The sequence below is a fragment of the Neophocaena asiaeorientalis genome, unplaced genomic scaffold (assembly GCF_003031525.2).
Source record: "Neophocaena asiaeorientalis asiaeorientalis breed wild unplaced genomic scaffold, Neophocaena_asiaeorientalis_V1.1 scaffold226, whole genome shotgun sequence".
In the NCBI taxonomy this organism is placed as follows: Eukaryota; Metazoa; Chordata; class Mammalia; order Artiodactyla; family Phocoenidae; genus Neophocaena; species Neophocaena asiaeorientalis.
This window is the reverse complement of record NW_020173037.1, coordinates 11059243-11080708: the sequence shown is the minus strand read 5'-3', so window position 1 is coordinate 11080708 and position 21466 is coordinate 11059243. Positions and strand designations below refer to the sequence as shown.

Sequence of the window (21466 nt, the reverse complement as noted above, 5' to 3'; positions counted from 1 at the left end):
TATATGTCCAAAAATGTTCTGATGGTCAGTGTTGTGATTATTTCTAAACGTTGATATTAACAGTAGTCCTTATGAAAATGCTCAAATTTTATTTAAAATGTTGATACACATTGTACTTATGAATAATATTTCTAAAAAGAGACAGTCCTACCTTGTATGAAGTTTTGTGAAGTAGATATAAATGGATTTGCTAGTAGTGCAACACAGGTGGCATTGGAAAATGAGCAGCATTATAGTATAGTACATAATTCTTTTCTTACTTCCTCGCAGTCTTACTCGAAAGAACCTTGATCTGTATCATGACAAAAAGGGCTTTTGGTGAGATTTTCCTGAGAATCACTGCGATGTCTCTTAGAGATTTAGGGCCATTTAATTTGAATTCTAGCAAATGGGTGGTTTTTAGTTGTACCTTTCACCTTAGGAAGGTTTTTATATCTATCATCTCATTTTGCTATTTACAGGTTTTTGAGGTAGGTTAGACAGATAATAGTTTTATGGGTGAGAAAATTACAGAGGCTGAGTTTCTTATCTGTAGTCCTTCAGCTGTGTTGCCTCTGGGAACGTCTGGTTTTGCTCCTTTCCTAGGCCTTGCTGATTTCCTTGTAGAAGGCTAGAAATTGAAGATTAAGTGTTTTGTTATTTCCACTGTGTCTGAAAGCAAAAAACTATGCTTTCTGAGGTTTTATCTTAGTTTACTTTGTATCTTGATCTTATTCAAGACATGACTGCCTTTAAGACTATAATAAATAACCATTTAATATACTGATTTTTAAAACTTGCAGTTTCTTTGGCTTGAGTGCTCACAAAAGTTCTATAATTCCCAAGCACTGTAAGTTAAATTATATCAGTGGACCGCCATCCAAACTGACTTCCAAGGCAGTGTATTTTTTTTTTTTTTTTAGTGTTCTTGGCTTCTAGATAAATTTTATTTTAATAATCTTTTTTTTTTAATCATGCTACCCCGATAGGCGTCTTGATCTTTAATAATGACAAGTTAGAGACTGAAGGGTTTTTTTTGTTTTTATTCAGGTGATCAGTTAGGAATAAATATTAGAAAATATTGACTGGCATCAATTGTATTAATCATTACCTATGGTTTGAGGTCAGTTGCATTAGTAAAATTTGGATTGCAGTTCTGACTTGAGAGAAATGGTCTCTTTGACCCTCAGTTTCCTTATCCATACACCTGCAGTAACAACGTCAAAAGTGCTCGATTCAGTGGGATGATAGGTGTAGAAATGGTCTGTAAATTCTAAAGTGTTGTATAAAATATGAGGTTGCATTGTTCTTGTTCCTAGTATGTTTTAATGCCATGTAATTATTTTTTTTATATTTTATTTTTTTGCGGTACGCGGGCCTCTCACTGTTGTGGCCTCTCCTGTTGCGAAGCACAGGCTCCGGACGTGCAGGCTCAGTGGCCATGGTTCACGGGCCCAGCTGCTCCGCGGCACGTGGGATCTTCCCGGACCGGGGCACAAACCCGTGTCCCCTGCATCAGCAGGCGGACTCTCAACCACTGCGCCACCAGGGAAGCCCTCTTTAGCTGTTTTTTTTTTGTTTTTGTGGTACATGGGCCTCTCACCGCTGCGGCCTCTCGCGTTGCGGAGCACAGGCTCTGGATGCGCAGGCTCAGCGGGCATGGCTCACGGGCCCAGCTGCTCCGCGGCATGTGGGATCTTCCCGGACCGGGGCACGAACCTGGGTCCCCTGCATCGGCAGGCGGACGGACTCTCAACCACAGCGCCACCAGGGAAGCCCCCATGTAATTATTTTTAACTGGCATATTCTTTTGGAAGTCGTGACAGGATTAAGCATAATATGGAGCCTTCTGTAGGATTATTTTATTCATATGATGAACTTAAGATTGTGTATTTCTTTAACAGGTTTGGTTATTGAAGCTGAAAATACGTGGTAAAAAATTTTAAAATGTAAGAAATTATATGTAAAATTAATGTTGATATTAAAATATGCTTCAAATTTGAGCTTTAAACATTTAGAGCAAGTTTTAGAGGTACTGTAGATTTAACCTATAAAACAATTTCTTAGCTTGGTTGGCTAAGGTTGTGGTATGTGCATATATATGTGTGTATCTGTAAGTGAGAGATACATCTAAAATATTGGGTTGGCCAAAAAGTTCGGGGTTTTCCGTAACATCTTAACGTTAGGGAGACAACTTGTATTTTTTTTTAATAAATTTATTTAGTTTATTATTTATTTATTATTCTTGGCTGTGTTGGGTCTTTGTTGCCACGCGTGCGGGCTTTCTTTAGTTGCTGCGAACGGGGGCTACTCTTCGTTGTGGTACGCTGGCTTCTCATTGTGGTGGCTTCTCTCATTGTGGAGCACGTGCTCTAGGCGTGTGGGCTTCAGTAGTGTGGCACGTGGGCTCAGTAGTTGTGGCTCGCGGGCTCTAGAGCGCAGGCTCAGTTGTGGCACACGGGCTTAGTTGCGCCACAGCATGTGAGATCTTCCTGGACCAGGGCTCGAACCCGTGTCCCCTGCATTGGCAGGCGGATTCTCAACCACTGCATCACCAGGGAAGACCAACAACTTGTATCTTTATAAGAGAAGTATTGTGTCAGTTCAGGTCATTATCTTGCAGTGTCATCTGGGAAGGAGATCTTGAGATGGAGTTAGAAATGGAAGAGGTTTATTGTGAGATATCGTCTGTAGAGGTAGAAGGGAATGAAGAAGGATTGGACTATAGTCGTTAGACTGCAATGCAGATCTGACATCTGTAAAAGGAAAGTGAAGAGGAAACCGAATGGGGCAAGGAGAGTCTCAGATTGCAATGCAAATCTGACAGCTCAAGGGGGAGCTCCAAAGCGAGGATTACCCTGTAGATCAGTCTTGCATTGGGCAGAAATGGCCAGGCCCTATTGTGCCCCTGCTGCCCAGGCATTGAGTGGGGTCTCCCTGGGAACAGTCAGGCCTTGGAATGAAGGATTGAATGGTGTGAGAGATCTCAAAGCCACTACTGCTGGTGGCTCTACTATTCTACTCCCTGTAGCCAAAGGGCAGGTTTCCTTCTTAAAGAGAGATCCAAGCAGTGGGTCTCCACGGTTGCCACAAGCAGCTTCTCTTTAATACAAATGATGTATATTTTTTAGGACACTGTGGTGATCATTGCTGGCTCCTCCAGCAGTAAAACAGGTATGCATTCATTGCATACGCCATTATAATTTGGTCCTGTACCCCTCTCAAAAGTGGAGATATGACGTAATAATTTTTGTATATATTTTCCAGCTCATTTGGCTGTGGGAGATCTCAGATTTGAAGGTTACCTTTCAAGCTTTCTTAAAAGTCACCTCTCTTTACTAAAATAATCATCTTAGAATTTATCAGTTACTGTTATCAGAAGGTCAATAAAACTATGTGTTTTAGCTTGTAAACATTAAGACTGAAGTATTAGAATCAGGTTTTGGTTCAGCATGTTTAGCTTTGTGTTGTGAATTATCTCATGGCTTGGACATAATTTTCTTTTTTTACATATTTATTCATTTAACTTATTTATTATTTATTTTCAGCTGCGTCGGGTCTTAGTTGCGGCGTGCGGGATCTTTGTTGAGACATACGGGATCTTTTGTTGCAGCACGCGGACTTCTCTCTAGTTGTGGCGTACGGGTTTTCTCTTCTCTAGTTGTGGTGCAGGGCTCCAGGGCACATGGTCTCTATAGTTGTGGCGAGGAGGCTCCAGAACACTGGCGCTCCAGGGCACGTGGGCTCTGTAGTTTGTGGCACATGGGCTCAGTAGTTGTGGCATGCGGGCTTAGTTGCCCCGCGGCATGTGCGATCTTAGTTCTCTGACCAGGGATCAAACCCGAGTCCCCTGCATTGGAAGGTGGATTCTTTACCACTGGACCACCAGGGAAGTCCCTCATTTTCCTTTTTTAAGAAATTAGATTGCTCTGGCATTATTATTTTCTCCTTATTTACTTTTTTCTTTTGGGTACCTGTATTAAAAATTCTTAAAAAATCAAAAGGAAAAGTTTTTATCATATAGAGCAGGGTGAGTTTTATATATGCATAATCGTTTTGACACTGTAGACATATGTTCTCAGACATTATTTTGCATTTTGACGTCTTTGTTGGCAGATACAGATGACTGATTTACCACTATTCCATTCTTATATAGGTCATCTTGGTAAGCCATAGCACAAGAGATCTAAATTATATACCCCAATTGTTTTCATTGATGTGGCTGCCCCATGACAGCTAGGCAGTCAGGGTGGGATTCGTATCAGTTTTTCTCTCTGTTTAGGAGTACTGAGTTAGGGGGAGATTTAGCTATGATTCTGTGGAACTATACAACTAGGGAAGCAGCAAAAGGATCTTCCCATACCCCAGTGAGACCCATAGAACAAAGAAAATCTGTTGTGGAGGGATGCTGCTTTATTGACTGAAGAGAAACCTTCATCTGGAGTGATCAAAGGGGAAACCAGAAAGCAGAAGTAGGTGGGGAGAGTGGAGGTTATTCTTAACATGAGAAGCAGAGAGCAATGTTTTATAAAATAGGGAAAATTCTGTGTATTGAAATTTTTGCCCTTTTATCACCAAATTATTTTTTGCTACAAAATTTTGCTGAGATTTTAGCAAGTTATTCAACAGCAGGTTTGACTTAATGTTTAGGTCAAATTGGTGCTTACAGATCGACAGTTGGATTGATTTCAAAGTCACTGTTACTTTCAGTTCTTCAATTGTGAAGAGAATTTCAAGTTCTCTGTCACTCAAAATGAATCTGGCATTGTGTTCTAATTTTAATCTTCCATAAATGAAAACTTGTCCTTAGAGGTTAGAACCTTTTTACATTTTATTTTTAACCCTGGATCCCTTTGTGAAGAGAATTTTCAAAATGTCAGTCTAGGAAGATATCTAAATGCAGTTTAAGACATTTGTTAATTTGTATTTCAGGAGTAATACTTTTGATACAAAATGTATTTTATAAAGGCACTTGTGAATGTCTAACATGAAGTATGCTGTAAATAAAAGTCACTTTAATAAAATGTGGCATCTCAACTTTAAAATACCTCATTTCATCTAGAGAACTTCCTAAAATTCTAGATTTTGAAACAGTGCCATAGTAATGGTGGTCTATTCTTCTTGCTAAAATCTTGGATGAAAAGTATGTGCTTCATTTCTTTATGCCTTTCTTCTGTGTTATTTTATTTTCTTTAAAATACTATTTTAAAATCTTATTACAAGTATGTGGTATGTGGTTTATTTATAAAAATTCAAAAATATAAAAAAGAAAATCCATAACACCATTTATGTTTTCATTTAAATATGTTTATACATACATAGTTTTTTAAACTTTAGTTTGAAATGACATCAGACTTTCAGAAAAGTTGTACAAACAGTACACTGATGCCTAGATAAGTATACCAGTAGTCCCCAAATTTTAACATTTTACCATTTGTTTTACTGTGTTTTTGTTTTTTTAAATATTTATTTATTTTGGCTGCCCTGGGTCTTAGTTGCAGCATGAGATCTTTGTCGTGGCATGCGGGGGTCTTTTAGTTGAGGCATGCGGGCTTTTAGTTGCAGCATGTGGGATCTAGTTCCCTGACCAGGGATCAAACCCAGGCCCCCTGCACTGGGAGCACAGAGTCTTAACCGCTGGACCACCCGGGAAGTCCTTTGTTTTACTATTTTAACATTTGCTTTATTCTTTCTCCATACATGTTGTTGTTTGGTATATATGTCTTCATCACTTATATATAGTCATTGTGAAGTATGTATTTTAAGAGAAAAAAATGTGTCCTTTTTCATGTTTAATGCTTGGATTTGGGGCTGGAATTCTACTTTGTGTGATATCAGTACACAATTCCTGTTCTCATTGTTTCTATTTGCCTTATCTACACTTGCTCATTCCTTTATTTCTGAATCACTTTTAGTTGTGTCTTGTTTTGTGAGTCAAAATGAAAATCTTTTAGTGGGGGCAATAAAGTAGGAGCTTGGGATTAACATACACACACTACTATATATAAAATAGATAACCAACCAGGACCTACTGTATAGCACAGGGAACTCTTATCTACTCAATAACCTATATGGGAAAAGAATCTGAAAAAGAATGACTATATGTATACGTATAACTGAATCACTCTGCTGTACACCTGAAACTAACACAACATTGTAAATCAACTATACTCCAATAAAAATAAAATAAAAAATCTTCTAAATTAGTGAGCTAGGTCCATTTATATTTATTGCTGTTACTGATATATTTCATCTTAACCCATTTTTGTTGTAATTACCATGTATATTATAATAGTTGTGTTTCTGTGCCTGCTGTTTTCTTCTTTTATCTTGAAAATTTCTTCTGATTTGTCTTATTGTTATAGTGGTTACCTTTGTACTTATACTTTAAAGAAATGTTCTAAGTTTTCTGTTTTCTTATTTAAACTTTCACCATCTTGCTTGTTGGTTTTAATGGTAATCTTTTCACTCCCATAGTCAGACTTTTTCTACTTTTCCCTTTTCTTCTCCCTTTTCCTTTCTTTTTTAAGTTGCATTATTTCTACTTTATCTGAACATTTATATATTCTATTCTCTTTTCCACTTTAGTTTTAAATTTAGATCTACAGTTAAATGTGTAAAATGCTCATCATCAGTCCTTTTGCTAGTTTTCCTAGTCATCTCTTTGTTGGTTGAAGCTTAATTCTCTAGTAGATTGCTCAAGTAAGACTCTAATATTCCTTGAGTTCCTTCATGTTTAAAATTCCTTTTCTGTAACCTTGATACTTGAAGGAAAACTGGACTGCACCCATGGTTCATCTTTTGTTTTCTTGTGATTCTTGAAAATGCTGCTCCATTTTGCCTTGATTTTTATGTTGTTTTTTGTAAAGTTTTTAGAACAGAGGGTGGCAACTTTTTTTCTGTAAAATAAAAAGCCAGGTAGTAACTATTTTAGGCTTTGTTGGGCTCACAGTCTCTGTTGCGGCGCTCAGCTCTGCCCTTGTGGGTTAAAGCAGCCAGAGATGATATGTAAATGACGGACTTTTGCTCAAGGATCATAGTTTTCCTGCCTTTGGACTTCATTGTTACCTAAGCAGAGTTGCTGACTGCCTTCTTAGAACCCTTTTAAAGTTAGGATTGGTTTTGCATTGAAAGATGAAGGATGATTTTCTGAGTTGCATAAATGTTATAAGAACACTTTTTTTAGTGAACAACACAGAAAAAAAAAAGCAAAACCAACTCCTAAAGGAAAAGTTGTGAAGATCTTCAAAAGATGATAGCAAGTCTTTAACATTAAAATAGTATATTCACTGCTTTCATGAAGTATATGGAAGTCTTAACTGGCTTTTATAGGCGGTATAAAATGTTATTAATAGCATCTATATAGGATTAGAGTGAATTGGTGTTTATGACTAGTGAGGAAATACATTCAAAATGAAAATTATTTTTGATATATAATGAAGATCAGAGTTCACCTTTCAGTTGTGTTTTATGAATAACATTTTGAACATTTTCAATATAGATAACTATTTAGAAAAAGTGGTGAGGAATCAATATACTTCATTATGGAATAGTAAATTACTGAGAGCAGAATTCCAATTATTTAGATGAAAGAGCTTTTCAAGATAGTCTTTTCTTGGGTGTCATATTTTAAAGACTGAACTAAATCCAGGGCATTAATCAGTTCTTTCAATTTTCACTAGACTAAGAAGCTTAGGGCAACTAGTACTTGTTTAATTATATAGTCTTTCTTAGGCTTATGGCCAACTGTACCATATAACTCTAGACTTTTTGTACTTGAATGTTTTGAATCACAGTATTTGAATAGTAATTTTTGTTGGTTTTTTTTTTAAAGACTAAGATACCTGCTTCCAAATCTGTAGATGCTCTTGGCTTTTTCTTTTTGGTTTTAAAGGCATTTTTAAAAAATAAGGCAATAATTATTTATCATTAATTTGTTGAACAGCAACATACGTAGATATTTGTGATACCTCATATAGTGCCGAGATCAAGAAGTAACTTCGTTGTTTTTTTTAACATCTTTATTGGAGTATAATTGCTTTACAGTGTTGTGTTAGTTTCTGCTGTAGAACAAAGTGAGTCAGCTATACGTATACATATATCCCCATATCCCCTCCCTCTTGCGTCTCCCTCCCACCCTCCCTATCCCATCCCTCTAGGTGGTCACAAAGCACCGAGCTACTATGCGGCTGCTTCCCACTAGCTAGCTATTTTACGTTTGGTAGTGTATATATGTCAATGCCACTCTCTCACTTCGTCTCAGCTTACCCTTCCCCCTCCCCATGTCCTCAAGTCCATTCTCTAGGTCTGTGTCTTTATTCCTGTCCTGCCCCTAGGTTCTTCAGAACCATATATATATTTATTTATTTATTTATTTATTTTTTTTTTTTGCGGTACGCGGACCTCTCACTGCTGTGGCCTCTCCCGTTGCGGAGCACAGGCTCTGGATGTGCAGGCTCAGCGGCCATGGCCCACGGGCCCAGCCGCTTTGCGGCACGTGGGATCCTCCTGGACCGGGGCATGAACCCGTGTCCCCTGCATCGGCAGGCAGACTCCCAACCACTGCGCCACCAGGGAAGCCCCAGAACCATTTTTTTGTAATCGTTTTTACTTCATTTTTGCTTATATGCTTTTGCAAATTTCATTCTGCCTAAGACAAAATTTTACTTAGCTTTAAGGGAGATTTGTGTCTATAGAGGTATTCCCTTAACTGTTTCGTAGGAAGGGCAGCAATAAAATTAGTCCTATGAGGTATACCAGAAGAACATACTTAGAACAACAGTGGGACCATCATGTTGATTTGACTATGTTATTCTTTTAAAAATTTTTGGTTTTAAGTAGATAGAAATTGAAAATCTTCCAGAAAGGAATTTATAACTGTATGAAAATGATGACACTTTGAACTATGAAATAAAGGAAGTTAAAAATAGTGATGGTGGGAGTATTTATTTCCTATAACCATTTTTGCCAGTCTGTGGTCTATAACTGTTTTGTTTATCTAAGTAGATTTAGCCTATGTGACTCTAGAAATAAAGTATAGATCAGAATGAAGAAAACAAGGTTTTGCCAAGTTGAGGAATAAAATTACAGAATCTGTAGAAGTGGTAAGACTACTTTGTTAATTTATATGTTTCTTTTCAAGGACTACAACTCCAGGAGAAACAAAACTGCTGGCCTCTGAAATCTATGAAATTCTTCAGTCTTCCAATATGGCAGATGGTGATAGTTTCAATGAAATGAATTCACGTCGAAGGAAAGCTCAGTTTTTTCTGGGAACCACAAACAAACGTGCCAAAACAGTGGTTTTGCATATAGATGGTCTTGATGATACGGTAAGACTTTTATAAACACATGGTTCATAACATGCAAGAGGCAAATCATGTTAACTGGTTATCTCAGTGTCACCTGCTAACAGTCTTTAAGAATAAGTCCCTGGCTTCCCTGGTGGCACAGTGGTTAAGAATCTGCCTGCCAGTGCAGGGGACACGGGTTCAAGCCCTGGTCCAGGAAGATCCCACATGCCGTGGAGCAAGTAAGCCCGTGCGCCACAACTACTGAGCCTGCTCTCTAGAGCCCGCGAGCCACAACTACTAAGCCCGTGTGCCACAACTACTGAAGCCCACATGCCTAGAGCCTGTGCTCCGCACCAAAAGAAGCCACAACAATGAGAAGCCCGCAGACTGCATCGAAGAGTAGCCCCCGCTCGCCACAACTAGAGAAAGCCCACATGCAGCAACGAAGACCCAACACAGCCAAAAATTAAAAATAAATAAATTAAAAAGAAAAGAGTAAGTCCCGATATTAGCATTTTATTCTGATAAAGAGGGGCATTTTGTGCTTAACGGGTCAGTTATTCAAAGGACATAACCATTGCAAATATTTATGCCCTAGTAATAGAACTTCAAAGTATATGAAGCAAAAACTGATGGAAATGCAAGGAGAAATAAATTCACAACTAGAGCTGGAGATTTGATTACCATTGTCTCAATTAATAGAACAAGTATATATAAAATCAACAGGGATATAGAAGACGCAACACTAATAATCAACTTAACCTAACTGATATTTATAGAAAGCCCCACTCAGCAGCAAGGTAATATTCATTCTTTTCATGTGCACATGAAACATTTACCAAGATAGACCATATTGTGTCCCATAAAACAAGTCCTGATTTAAAAGAATTAGAACCAAGCAAAGTGTGTTCTCTGAGCACAATGAAAAGCAAGTTAGAAATCAATCACAGAAAGATACCTGGAAAACCCCCTAAGAATTTTGGAAATTAACCCATTTCTAAAGTAATCCATGGGTCAATAAGGAAATCAAAGGAGAAATTAGGAAGTATTTTGAACTGAATAAAATGAAAATGTGGGGCTTCCCTGGTGGCGCAGTGGTTGAGAATCCACCTGCCAGGGCAGGGGACGTGGGTTCGAGCCCTCATCCAGGAAGATCCCACATGTCGTGGAGCAACTAAGCCCATGCGCCACAACTACTGAGCCTGTGCTCTAGAGCCCGCGAGCCACAACTGCTGAGCCCATGTGCCACAACTACTGAAGCCCGCGTGCCTAGAGCCCTTGCTCTGCAACAAAGAGAAGCCACCACAATGGGAAGCATTCACCTCAACAAAGAGTAGCCCCCACTCTCTGCAACTAGAGAAAGTCTGCACGCAGCAACAAAGACCCAATGCAGCCAAAAATAAATAAATATTTTTACAAAGATGTAGTATTAGAATTTGTGGGAAGCAGCTAAAGCAGAGTTTAGGGGGGAATTCATTAGCACCAAATGACTGAATATTTATATACAAAAAGGGAAAGGTCTCTGACTTAAGCTTCTACCTTAAGAAACTAGAAAAAGAAAAGCAAATTCAATCCAAAGTAAGCAGAAGAGAAGAAACAAAAAAAACAAATCAGTGGAATGGAAAACGGAGAAAAATCAATGAAATCAAAAGCTGATCTTTGACATGATCAATTAAATTGATAAACCTCTAGCCAAATTGATCAAGAATAAAAGAGGGTCACAAAGTATCAGTATCAGAAATGAGACAGCATTGCTATAGATCTTTTAATGTGGACACTGAAAGGAAAATAAGTGAATATTTTGAATAACTTTATGCCAATAAATTTGATAATGTAGATGAAACAGGAAAATTTCTTGAAAGATGGATTGCCAAAGCTCACTCAAAAAGAAATGGATAACCTGAATGAATAGCTCTATGTCTATCAAAGAAATTGGATTCGTAGTTAAAAACCTTTCCATAAAGACAGTTTCTGGCCTTGATATTTTCATTGGTGAATTCTACCAAACGTTTAAGGAAAATGTAACACCAATTGTACTGTATTTTAAAGTATTATACAGTAGTAGTTGTACAGTGTAGTTTTTTCTCAACTCATTCTACCTTTTCTGCTTTTTTTTAATATATTTTTTATATGGACCATTTTTTAAGTCTTTATTGAATTTGTTACAATATTGCTTCTGTTTTGGTTTTTTGGCCACAAGGCACGTGGGATCTTAGCTCCCTGACCAGGGATCGAACCCACACCCCCTGTATTGGAAGGCAAGGTCTTAACCAGTGGACTGCCAAGGAAGTCCCTTGTCTGCTTTTAATATTAGCTGCTCAAGCGTTCTTTTGATTATAGTGTGTATCTTGTATTTGTGTCTGTATTTTACTTGGATTTCTTAGAGGCACCATATAGTTGGGCCTTGCTTTTTTAATCCAATCGAAAAATTTCTACCTTTTAACAGGAGTGCTGGGATCATTTGCCTTTAATATGATTATTAATATGACTGGATTTAAAACAACCATCTTGCTAATTGCTTTCTATTTGTCCCATGTGTTCTCTTTTCCTCTTTTTCTGCCTTTTGGAGTAATTGAAAGTTTTTTATGATTGCATTTTATCTCCTTTGTTAGCTTATTTGCCTTAATTCTCTTTCCTTCCTTCCTTTCTTTTATGTTTGTTGATTTAGGGTTTATTTTGTGTATCTTTTTTTTATTTTTGAATTTTATTTAGGATTTATTTTCTGTATCTTTAACTTTTTTTTTAACATGTCTTAAATCATATTTATTTATTTATTTTAACATCTTTATTGGAGTATATTTGCTCCACAGTGGTGTGTTAGTTTCTGATGTATAACAAAGTGAATCAGCTATACATATACATATGTCCCCATATCCCCTCCCTCTTGGGTCTCCCTCCCTCCCACCCTCACTATCCTACCCCTCTAGGTGGTCACAAAGCACCGAGCTGATCTCCCTGTGCTATGTGGCTGCTTCCCACTAGCTGTCTATTTTACGTTTGGTGTCCATGCCACTCTCTCACTTTGTCACAGCTTATCTTTAACTTATCAGTCTAGCTTCAATTAACACTAATCACCATGAGACACTTATAACACTATACTTTCATCTGCCTTATCTCTGCCTTTGTGTTCTTGTTATGTTTTACTTCTTCATGTTATAAACCCCAAATTACTTTGTTATAACATTAAATATTCTCTTTTTTTATTAAAAAAATTTTTTGTGGTAAATTACACTTAGCATAGAATTACCATCCATCTTAACCATTTACAAGTATTTAAAGACATTAAAAAATAAGAGTATTTTCTGTCTACCCACGTATTTACAATTTCTGGGGGTCTTTATTCCTTTGTGTAAATACAGGTTTTCGTCTGATATTTTCCTTCTGCCTGAAGGACTCCATTAACATTTCTTTTTTTTTTTTTTTTTTAACATTTCTTATAGTAAGTAGTACAGGTCTGCTGAGGATGGACATTTGGCTTATTTCCACCTTTTGGCTATTATGAATAATTCTGCTATGAACATTTATGTACAGGTTTTTGTGTGGATATATGTCCTCAGTTCTCTTGGGTATATTCTTAAGGGTAGAATTGCTGGATGATACGTTTAGCTTTTTGAGCAACTGCAAGACTGTTTTCCACAGTGGCCACTGCATTTTACATTCCCATCAGCAAGGTGTGAGGGGTCAAGTTTCTCCACATCCCTGCCAACATTTCTTATTTTCCATTTCTTACAAAAATAGCTATTCTAGTGGGTGTGAAGTGGTATCTTATTGTGATTTTGATTTGCATTTACCTAATTACAATCATGGTATCTTTTCACATGCTTATTGGTCATTTTTAGTGGTTGACTTAGGGTTTATTGTGTATGTCTTTAATTTATCACAGATTTTCTCTTTTGGAGAAATGTCTGTTCATTCTTTGTCCATTTTTTAAAAAAATTGCTTATTATTTGTCTTTATTTTTGAGATGAATTAGTTCTCTTAATATCATGTATTGCATCAGTTGATTTTCCTATGTTGAACCAGCCCTTCATTCCTAGGGTAAATCCCGATTGGTCGTGGTGCATAACCTTTTTAATGTGCTTCTGGCACAGTATGCTGGTATATTATTGAGGCATTTTGCATCTGTATTCATACAGGGTATTGGTTTGTAGTCTTTTTTTCCCTTGTGTTGTCTTTTTCTGGTTTTGGTATCAGGGTAATCCTGGCTTCATAAGAGGATTTGGGAAGTGTCTGGATGAGTTTGTGAAGGATAGGTGTTACTCTTCTTTAAACATTTAGTAGAATTCACCAGTGAAGCCATTTGGTCCTGGGCTTTTCTTTGTGGGAAATGTTCTGATTATTAATTCAGTTGCTTTACTTGTTGTATAGGTTTATTCATATTTTCTTGAGTCACTTTATGGTTTTGTCTCTTTTTTTTTTTTTTTTTGGTACACGGGCCTCTCACTGCTGTGGCCTCTCCCGTTGCGGAGCACAGGCTCTGGACGTGCAGGCTGAGCGGCCATGGCTCACGGGCCCAGCCGCTCCGCGGCGTGTGGGATCTTCCCGGACCAGGGCATCGGCAGGCGGACCCTCAGCCGCTGCGCCACAGGAAGCCCTGTGGTTCTGTCTTCTGAGGCATATATCATTTCGTAGAGGTTGTCTGATGTGTTGGCATACAGTTGTTCATAGTATTCGCTTATAATCCTTTTCTTTTGGTAAGATTGGTCATAATATATCCTCTTTTATTCTTGCTCTTAGTAATTTGAGTCTTCTTCCTCTCTTTTCTTCGTCAGTCCAGCTAAAGCTTTATCAATTTTGTTGCTCTTTCCAAAGAACCAACTTGTGGTTTCATCGATTTTTCTATCCACCCCTCCCCCATTCTCTATTTCTTTTTTTCCCCTGCTCTAATCTTTATTATTTCCTTCCTTCCATTTGCTTTGGGTTTAGTTTGCTCTTCTTTTTCTTGTTTCTTTTTAATTTTTTTTCGGCTGTGTTGGGTCTTTGTTGCTGTGCGTGGGCTTTCTCTAGTTGCAGCAAGCAGGCTTCTCATTGCGGTGGCTTCTCTTGTTGCAGAGCATGGCCTCTAGGCACGTGGGCTCGTGGGCTGAGTAGTTGTGGATCGCAGGCTCTAGAGCGCAGGCTCAGTAGTTGTGGCGCACGGGCTCAGTTGCTCCGTGGCATGTGGGATCTTCCCGGACCAGGGCTCGAACCCGTGTCCCCTGCATTGGCAGGCAGATTCTTAACCACTGCGCCATCAGGGAAGCCCTTTTTTCTTGTTTCTTAAATGGAATATTAGGTAATTGGCTTGAGATTTTCTTCTACTTTAATGTAGTTATTATAGCTATAAATTCCCCTCTGAGCACTACTGTCTGCATACTATCAGATTTGGTATGTAGTTTTTCATTTCATTCATCAGAAAGTATTTTCTAATTTTTTTGGTGATTTCTTGTTTGACCCATTGGTTGTTTAGGAGTTTGTTGTTTAATTTCCATATATTCCTAAATTTCCCAAATTTCCTTCTGTTAACCGATTTCTGATCTCATTTCATATGCATGATTTCAATTCTTTTACACTTGTTGGGGCTTGTCTTGTGGCCTAAAGGTCTATCCTGGCGAATGTTCCACGTGCACTTGAGAATGTATATACCTTTGGTTGGAGTCTTCTACAAGTGTCTGTTAGGTTTGGTTGGTTTACAGTGTTAAGTTGTCTTCTTCCTTGTTGATCTTCTGTCCAGCTGTTCTATCCATTTTTGAAAATCAGATGGACTTCCCTGGTGGCGCAGTGGTTAAGAATCCTCCTGCCAATGCAGGGGACACGGGTTCAACCCCTGGTCCGGGAAGATCCCACATGTTGCAGAGCAACTAATCTCGTGTGCCACAACTACTGAGCCTGTGCTCTAGAGCCCGCGAGCCACAACTACTGAGCCTGCGTGCCACAACTACTGAAGCCTATGCGCCTAGAGCCTGTGCTTCGCAACAAGAGAAGCCACCACAATGAGAAGCCCGTGCACTGCAACTAAGAGCAGACCCTGCTCACCACAACTAGAGAAAGCCCGCGCACAGCAATGAAGACCCCATGCAGCCAAAAAATAAATTAATTAATTAATTTTTAAAAAAGTCAGATGGATATTGAAGTCTCTAGCTCTTTGAGTTTTGTGTATCTGGAAAAGTCCTTATTGTATTTTTCTTTTGAAAGATATTTTTATGTGTATAGAACTCTAGATGACAGTTCATTTTCTTACCATACTTTATGAATATTGTCCCACTGTCTTCTCCCTTGTATTGTTTCTATTCAGAATTCTGTCATTCTCTTTTTTGTTCATCTATGTGTAATGTATCTTACTTTTTCCCTCTGCCTGTTTTAATAGTTTCTCTTTTATTATTGCTTTTGATCAGTTTGTTTATGATGTGCCTTGGTATCATTTTCTTCATGTTTATTCAGCTTCTTGGATCTCTGGGTTTATAGTTTGCAGCAAATTTGGGCAATTTTTTCCATTATTTTTTCAAGTACTTTTTCTGTCTTTCAGGGATTCCTGTGACATATTCAACCATGTGAAGTTGTCCCATTGCTCACTGATACTCTGTTAATTTCATTTTCATTCTTTTTTTCTCTTTCATATTGGTTGGTTTCTGTTGGTATATTTGCTAAATTTTTCTTCTTCCGGTATTTACTTTGCTGTTAATTTTTTCACCATAGGCATTATTTTATTTATCTCTAGAAGTTTGATTTGAGCCTTTGTTATATCTCCTTAACAGTTTATACTCTGTCTACTTGAACATACAGAATATGGTTAGAATAACTGTTTAATGTCTTTGTCAACTAATTCAGTCATATGTGTTATTTTTGAGTGTGTTTCTGTAGGTTGATTTTTCTAGTTATAGGTTGTATTTTCTTGCTTCTTTGCACACCTCATAATTTTTGATTGGATGCCACATATTACAAATTTTACATATTGGGATACAGCATGTATTTGTATGCAAAGCCTTTAAATATTCTTGAATTTTGTTCTGGATCAGTTAAGTTACTTGCAAACATTAGATGTTTTTGAGTCTTGCCTTTAAGCTCTGGTAGGCAGACTACAGCACCGTTTAACCTAGAGATAATTTTACTACACTACTGAGGCCATACTCTTCTGGGTTCTCTGTCTGTGCCCTGTGTATATCAGTTTTCTCTGCTCTGGCTGATGGGGACAGGAAGTATTCCCAGCCCTGTGTGAGTACGCAGGATGGTTGCTTCTATTCCTTTCCAGCCTGGTTGTTTCCTCACATTCGTGCACCCTTCATCACTCAGCTGAAAACCAGAGGGGAACCCATTGCCGATCTCTGGTGTGTGTCTTCTCTCTGCGGGGCCCCCTTTGTGCAACTGTGTCCTCTCATGCTCTGTGCTATGAATTATAGTTGCCTTGACCTCCCTGAATTTTCAACTGTGTGCTCAACTTGGGGAGACTGCTGGTTCTGCTTGGCTTCCTGCTTTGTGAGTTGCAGCCTAAAAATTTTCCAGGCAATCCGCTGCTGTGCTGGTGAGCCTAACTTCATTTGCTTTCCTTCTCTCGGGGGTGTCTGCTTTCCAACACCTGGAAATCATTGTTTTATTCATTTTATTTTGTCTGTGTTTTTAGTTGTTTAAGCCTTGAGGGTAAATCTGGTCCCTGTTACTCCATCTTGACTGGAATTGCAGGTCTCCCTGAAGTTATCTTGAGCAGTGATAAGTTATATACCTTCACATATTGAGGGGTGGCAACTGTTGGATTACCACTTATCTCTTTAGCTGTGCCAGGTAGGTTACATTGGATTATCCACAGCTTTTTCTAGTTGTGGTATTGGGGCACCTAGCCCTCAGGATTTAGGATTCAGTAAACAGGGATTGGGGAAAACTTTTCATATGCATATCATCCATGACATTGCCAAATAAGTTAACAACTATCTTCTCAAAACTGGGGCCACAAGATCCCAAAAAGTTTCTAGAAAGCAGGTTCTGGTAAATGTAAATTAATTGAATGAAAGATATTAAGATGTATAAATTGTCACCAGTACCATTTGTTTAATGTTAATGAAGACAGTACAGTTCCTTTTTAAAGCTAGCAGAAACAAAATAATAACACCCAACAAAGCTCACACACACAAAAATATAGGCCACATAGGGGGCTTCCCTCGTTGTGCAGTGGTTAAGAATCCACCTGCCAATGCAGGGGACACGGGTTCAAGCCCTGGTCTGGGAAGATCCCACATGCCGCGGAGCAGCTAAGTCCGTGTGCCACAACTACTGAGCCTGCACTCTAGAGCCCACTCACCACAACTACTGAAGCCAACACGCCTAGAGCCCGTGCTCTGCAAGAAGAGAAGCCACCGCAATGAGAAGCCCGTGCACTGCAATGAAGAGTAGCCCCCGCAACTAGAGAAAGCCCGTGTGCAGCAACGAAGACCCAGTGCAGCCAAAAGTAAATAAATAAATAAATATATTAAAAAATATATATATAGGCCACTATATCTTAAAAATGTAATTGCTAAAATCCAAAAAAAAAAAAAAAAGGTTAACTGTGAAACTGTACTGTAATGTTTTGGCAGCATAACCTGACACCTAGTATGTGCCAGGCACTATTTTAGGCACCAGGGATACAGCGGTGACCAAAATAAGCAAAAGTTCTCATGAATCCTATGTTTGACTTCATTAAGCTAATCTCATAGTTGGAGGAGACCGTCAACAAGCCAAGTTTTATAGTATAGTAGAAGTGGTAAGTTCCATGGACAGAAATTAAGGGAAGGTAGCTAGGGATCGCTAAGGGGTGGGATGGTGGATTATAGTTTTAAATAGGATGGTTTAAAAATCCTCTTGGAGAAACTGACATTTAGCCAAAACTTAGGAGTGACCCAGTGGATATCTGTGGAAGAGTGCATGTTCCCAAGAAAGGGAGCCATGAATGTCAAGCCTTCACACATAGACAACTAAGGAGATACCTAAGAGTAATAAAAGGATGTGGAAGAAATTGCTTTAGGAAAGAGCTCTAGTTTAACAGTAAAGTTTTTGCTTTGTTAAATGTATTCTTAAAACATAAAAACAAGTAGGAAAATATTTGTAATGAATAATTGACATCAGGTTAGTGGCCTTATTACCGTGTGTAAAATAGGTAGCTAGTGGGAACCTGCTGCATAGTACAGGGAGCTCAGCTCGGTGCTCTGTGATCACCTAGATGGGTGGGATGGGGGGAGAGGGTGGGAGGGAGGTCCAAGAGGGGGGGGATATATGTATACATAGAGCTGATTCACTTCATTGTACAGCAGAAACTAATACAACATTGTAAAGCAGCTATACTCCAATTAAAAAGAATAAAAATTAAAAATATATATCAAAAAAATCAACAAAAGAAAATCCAACAGGAAAATGGGAAATTCCTGGAAGAGATGTAATTTCCAGTAAATAGTATCAGCTAACATTTATTGCAGTACTTGCAGGTACCTTTCTGGTGTGTTAACTCATTTATTTTTCTTAAAAGTATAAGGTCTACTTATAGTCCCAGTTTACAGATGAGGAGACAGAAGCACACCAAATTTCAATAGCTTCCTGGTGTAGTAGAAGTGGTAAGTGAAGGACATGGGATTTGAATCTAGGCAGCGTGGGTCTAGCTGCAGAACCCCGCTCTTAACTGCTGCTTTGGACAGCTACGCAGGGAAACGTGTCTACTCTCACTAGTAATGAAAGCAGTGTACATTATTTTAGTGTACGTATCAAGGCTTTTAGAAAGATATTCCTGATTTTGGATTGTCACATTTTTCCCTTTGCTTTATTTCCTCAGCTGCAAATCATGCTACCATCTAATTGCCAGGCAGTTAACTTTGACCCATCTACCTCCTTGCCCAATTCTTAATTTGATCAGCTTATGATTCTTAAAACCTGATCTTGACCTTCTATCCCTATCAAGAAGTTACTCATCCTTCGTAGCTAATTCTTGATCCTATTTGCTCTGTTGAAGATCTCATGTTTACATCTTGGAGTTGGACACCCCCCTTTACCTGTTGCAGATGTGTTAATTTGTGTTAAAATAAAGATGAGTTGGCATCATGAGTGTGGTTTTTCACTGTCACACATAGTTGGAATTTAATGTCAGACTCTTGTGATAAACCAGGAAAGTTGCTTAACGTTTATATTTTTTGGTTTCCTCACATTTAAAATAAGGAAACAGATTAGACTAGTAGTATCCTAACTTTCATGTTGTATATGCTATGTAAACTTTCGTTCACTGTTAAGTTTACCTGGTGTTGAATATGTGGGAGAGATAAACATGGACCTTTTGGGCACTAATCCACCAAAGGCGCTTTGCAGAAGGGACAGTGCAGTACATGAGCCCCGTGCGCTGCCATGCACCACTGTATGCGAGACCCTTGCCTGAATAGTGTTGAAACGCAGAAGTGGAAAAATAGTTTAAGTAGGAGATAAACAATGATGTGAGTTGTTTTGAAGGATGTGGGAATAAGTTTGAAGACTGATTTTATTCAGTAGAAAAGAATGAATCAGGTAATTGAAGGCAGTGCTTCCTAGGCTATGACCGAGAGACTTGGTGTCATTTGCTGATTCCTGTCCCCTCAGAGGTACTGAATCGGAGTCTGGTCTCAATACAGAAACAGGATAATTTAGAGATGTTGATTCGATGTATGGGTTGGAGGAGGAGGGAGGGATGGGGAGAACTGTAGTTACTTTTTAATTCATTTTCTCTTTGGATCTTGTGTTTAAGATGACCACTTGTTATCCACGTGGATGTGTTTGTAGACAAATGAAAATAAAATCATATTGGAAGTAGACTTCTGTGCTTCTACATGGTAGTGATGGTTGAAGTGATCTGAATAATCTACTGAGGGATGAAGTAGAAAGAAAATCACTTAGTTTCAGCACTGGACCTTGGAGATAAAATGAGACAGATGAAATACTCAGTGGTGTAAGCAGAACACCAGGGTGGTGTCTTATTAAGAAGTCAAAGAAGCATTGAAGGGAGTATGTTATGTTGTGTTGTCAAGAGGAAAATGAGAACCAAAAAGTGGATATTGATAACCCTTGAGAATACAGTGGTAACCACCGAGAATGCCATGAATGATGGATGCCGTGATATAAATACGAAGTGATTTAAAAAATAGTGACTCCTACACTGAATGCTCACTAATTCTAACTTCAGTCTGTTAGAATCTATCCCTGGAGGTTTTTAAGCTAGAGCAGGGGTCAGTAAACCCTTTCTTTACAGGGCTGGATAGTAAACACTTCAGGTTTTGCAGGCATATGGTCTCTGTTATGACTACTAACTCTGCTAGAGGGTGAAACTAGACTTGGACAGTATGTAAACAGATAGGTGTGGGTGTTTCCAATAAAACTTTATTTACAAAAACAGCTGTTGGACCGTAGTTTGCCCACCCTTGAGCTTGAGGAAACTCTGCTTTTCAGCATGTTTTCTGTATTATTCTTCCATTCTGTTTGGTTTAAGATTTAAATTAACATTGGCAAATTTATTTCTGATTAAAATGATTAAAATTAAATATTAGTAATGAAGCTTGAAAAAATCTAGCAGGAATTACTATTTTGTTGGATCTTATAAATTTTCATAAACTTGACTAAGCACCACCCTTTCTGTGCCCTCAAATATGTGATTGTAGAATTGAAATAGGGACATTAGCTTTCCCTTGCCCTGTGTTCCCTCCTTCCCCCCAAATATAAAGACTAGTTCAGTGTTGTTTGATTTGATTTATTCCCTTATTATTTTGCTAGTTTTAATAGCAATTTGCTTTTACTTTTTCAGTCTCGGAGAAACCTGTGTGAAGAAGCTTTGTTAAAAATCAAAGGCGTTATTAGCTTTACTTTTCAAATGGCTGTTCAAAGATGTGTGGTGCGAATCCGTTCGGATCTGAAAGCAGAGGTTGGTATTTTAAATGGCTAAATACGCTTGAGGTTACGGGTAAACACATCCGTGTTCAAAACTGTTGTCTTTCTATCCTGGCCTAGGCTTTGGCATCAGCGATAGCATCAACCAAGGTTATGAAGGCTCAGCAAGTCGTGAAAAGCGAAAGTGGAGAAGAGGTAAAAGCTCGATTTAGTTTGCTTTATGCTTGACTCCCTCTTGATTGTCCCTTGTGGCCAGCAGATTGCTAGTATTTCTAGACTAATAGCTGCTGAGTATATAGCGATGTGGCTGAGTCAGATTATCCTAATGTTTCTTGGTTAACAGTTAACACTTTTAG

General features: G+C 38.4%; 1 protein-coding gene across 1 annotated transcript in view; it reads left to right on the top strand.

The window, feature by feature from the left end:
* Nucleotides 1-21466, top strand: part of ARMC1 (armadillo repeat containing 1) — a 34801-nt gene that overhangs the window by 10515 nt on the left and 2820 nt on the right. The window contains exons 4-6 of the mRNA XM_024742658.1: nucleotides 9122-9311; nucleotides 21028-21144; nucleotides 21231-21305. Of these exons, the coding sequence (XP_024598426.1) occupies nucleotides 9122-9311; nucleotides 21028-21144; nucleotides 21231-21305 (382 nt within the window). The remainder of the gene's footprint in view (nucleotides 1-9121; nucleotides 9312-21027; nucleotides 21145-21230; nucleotides 21306-21466) is intronic.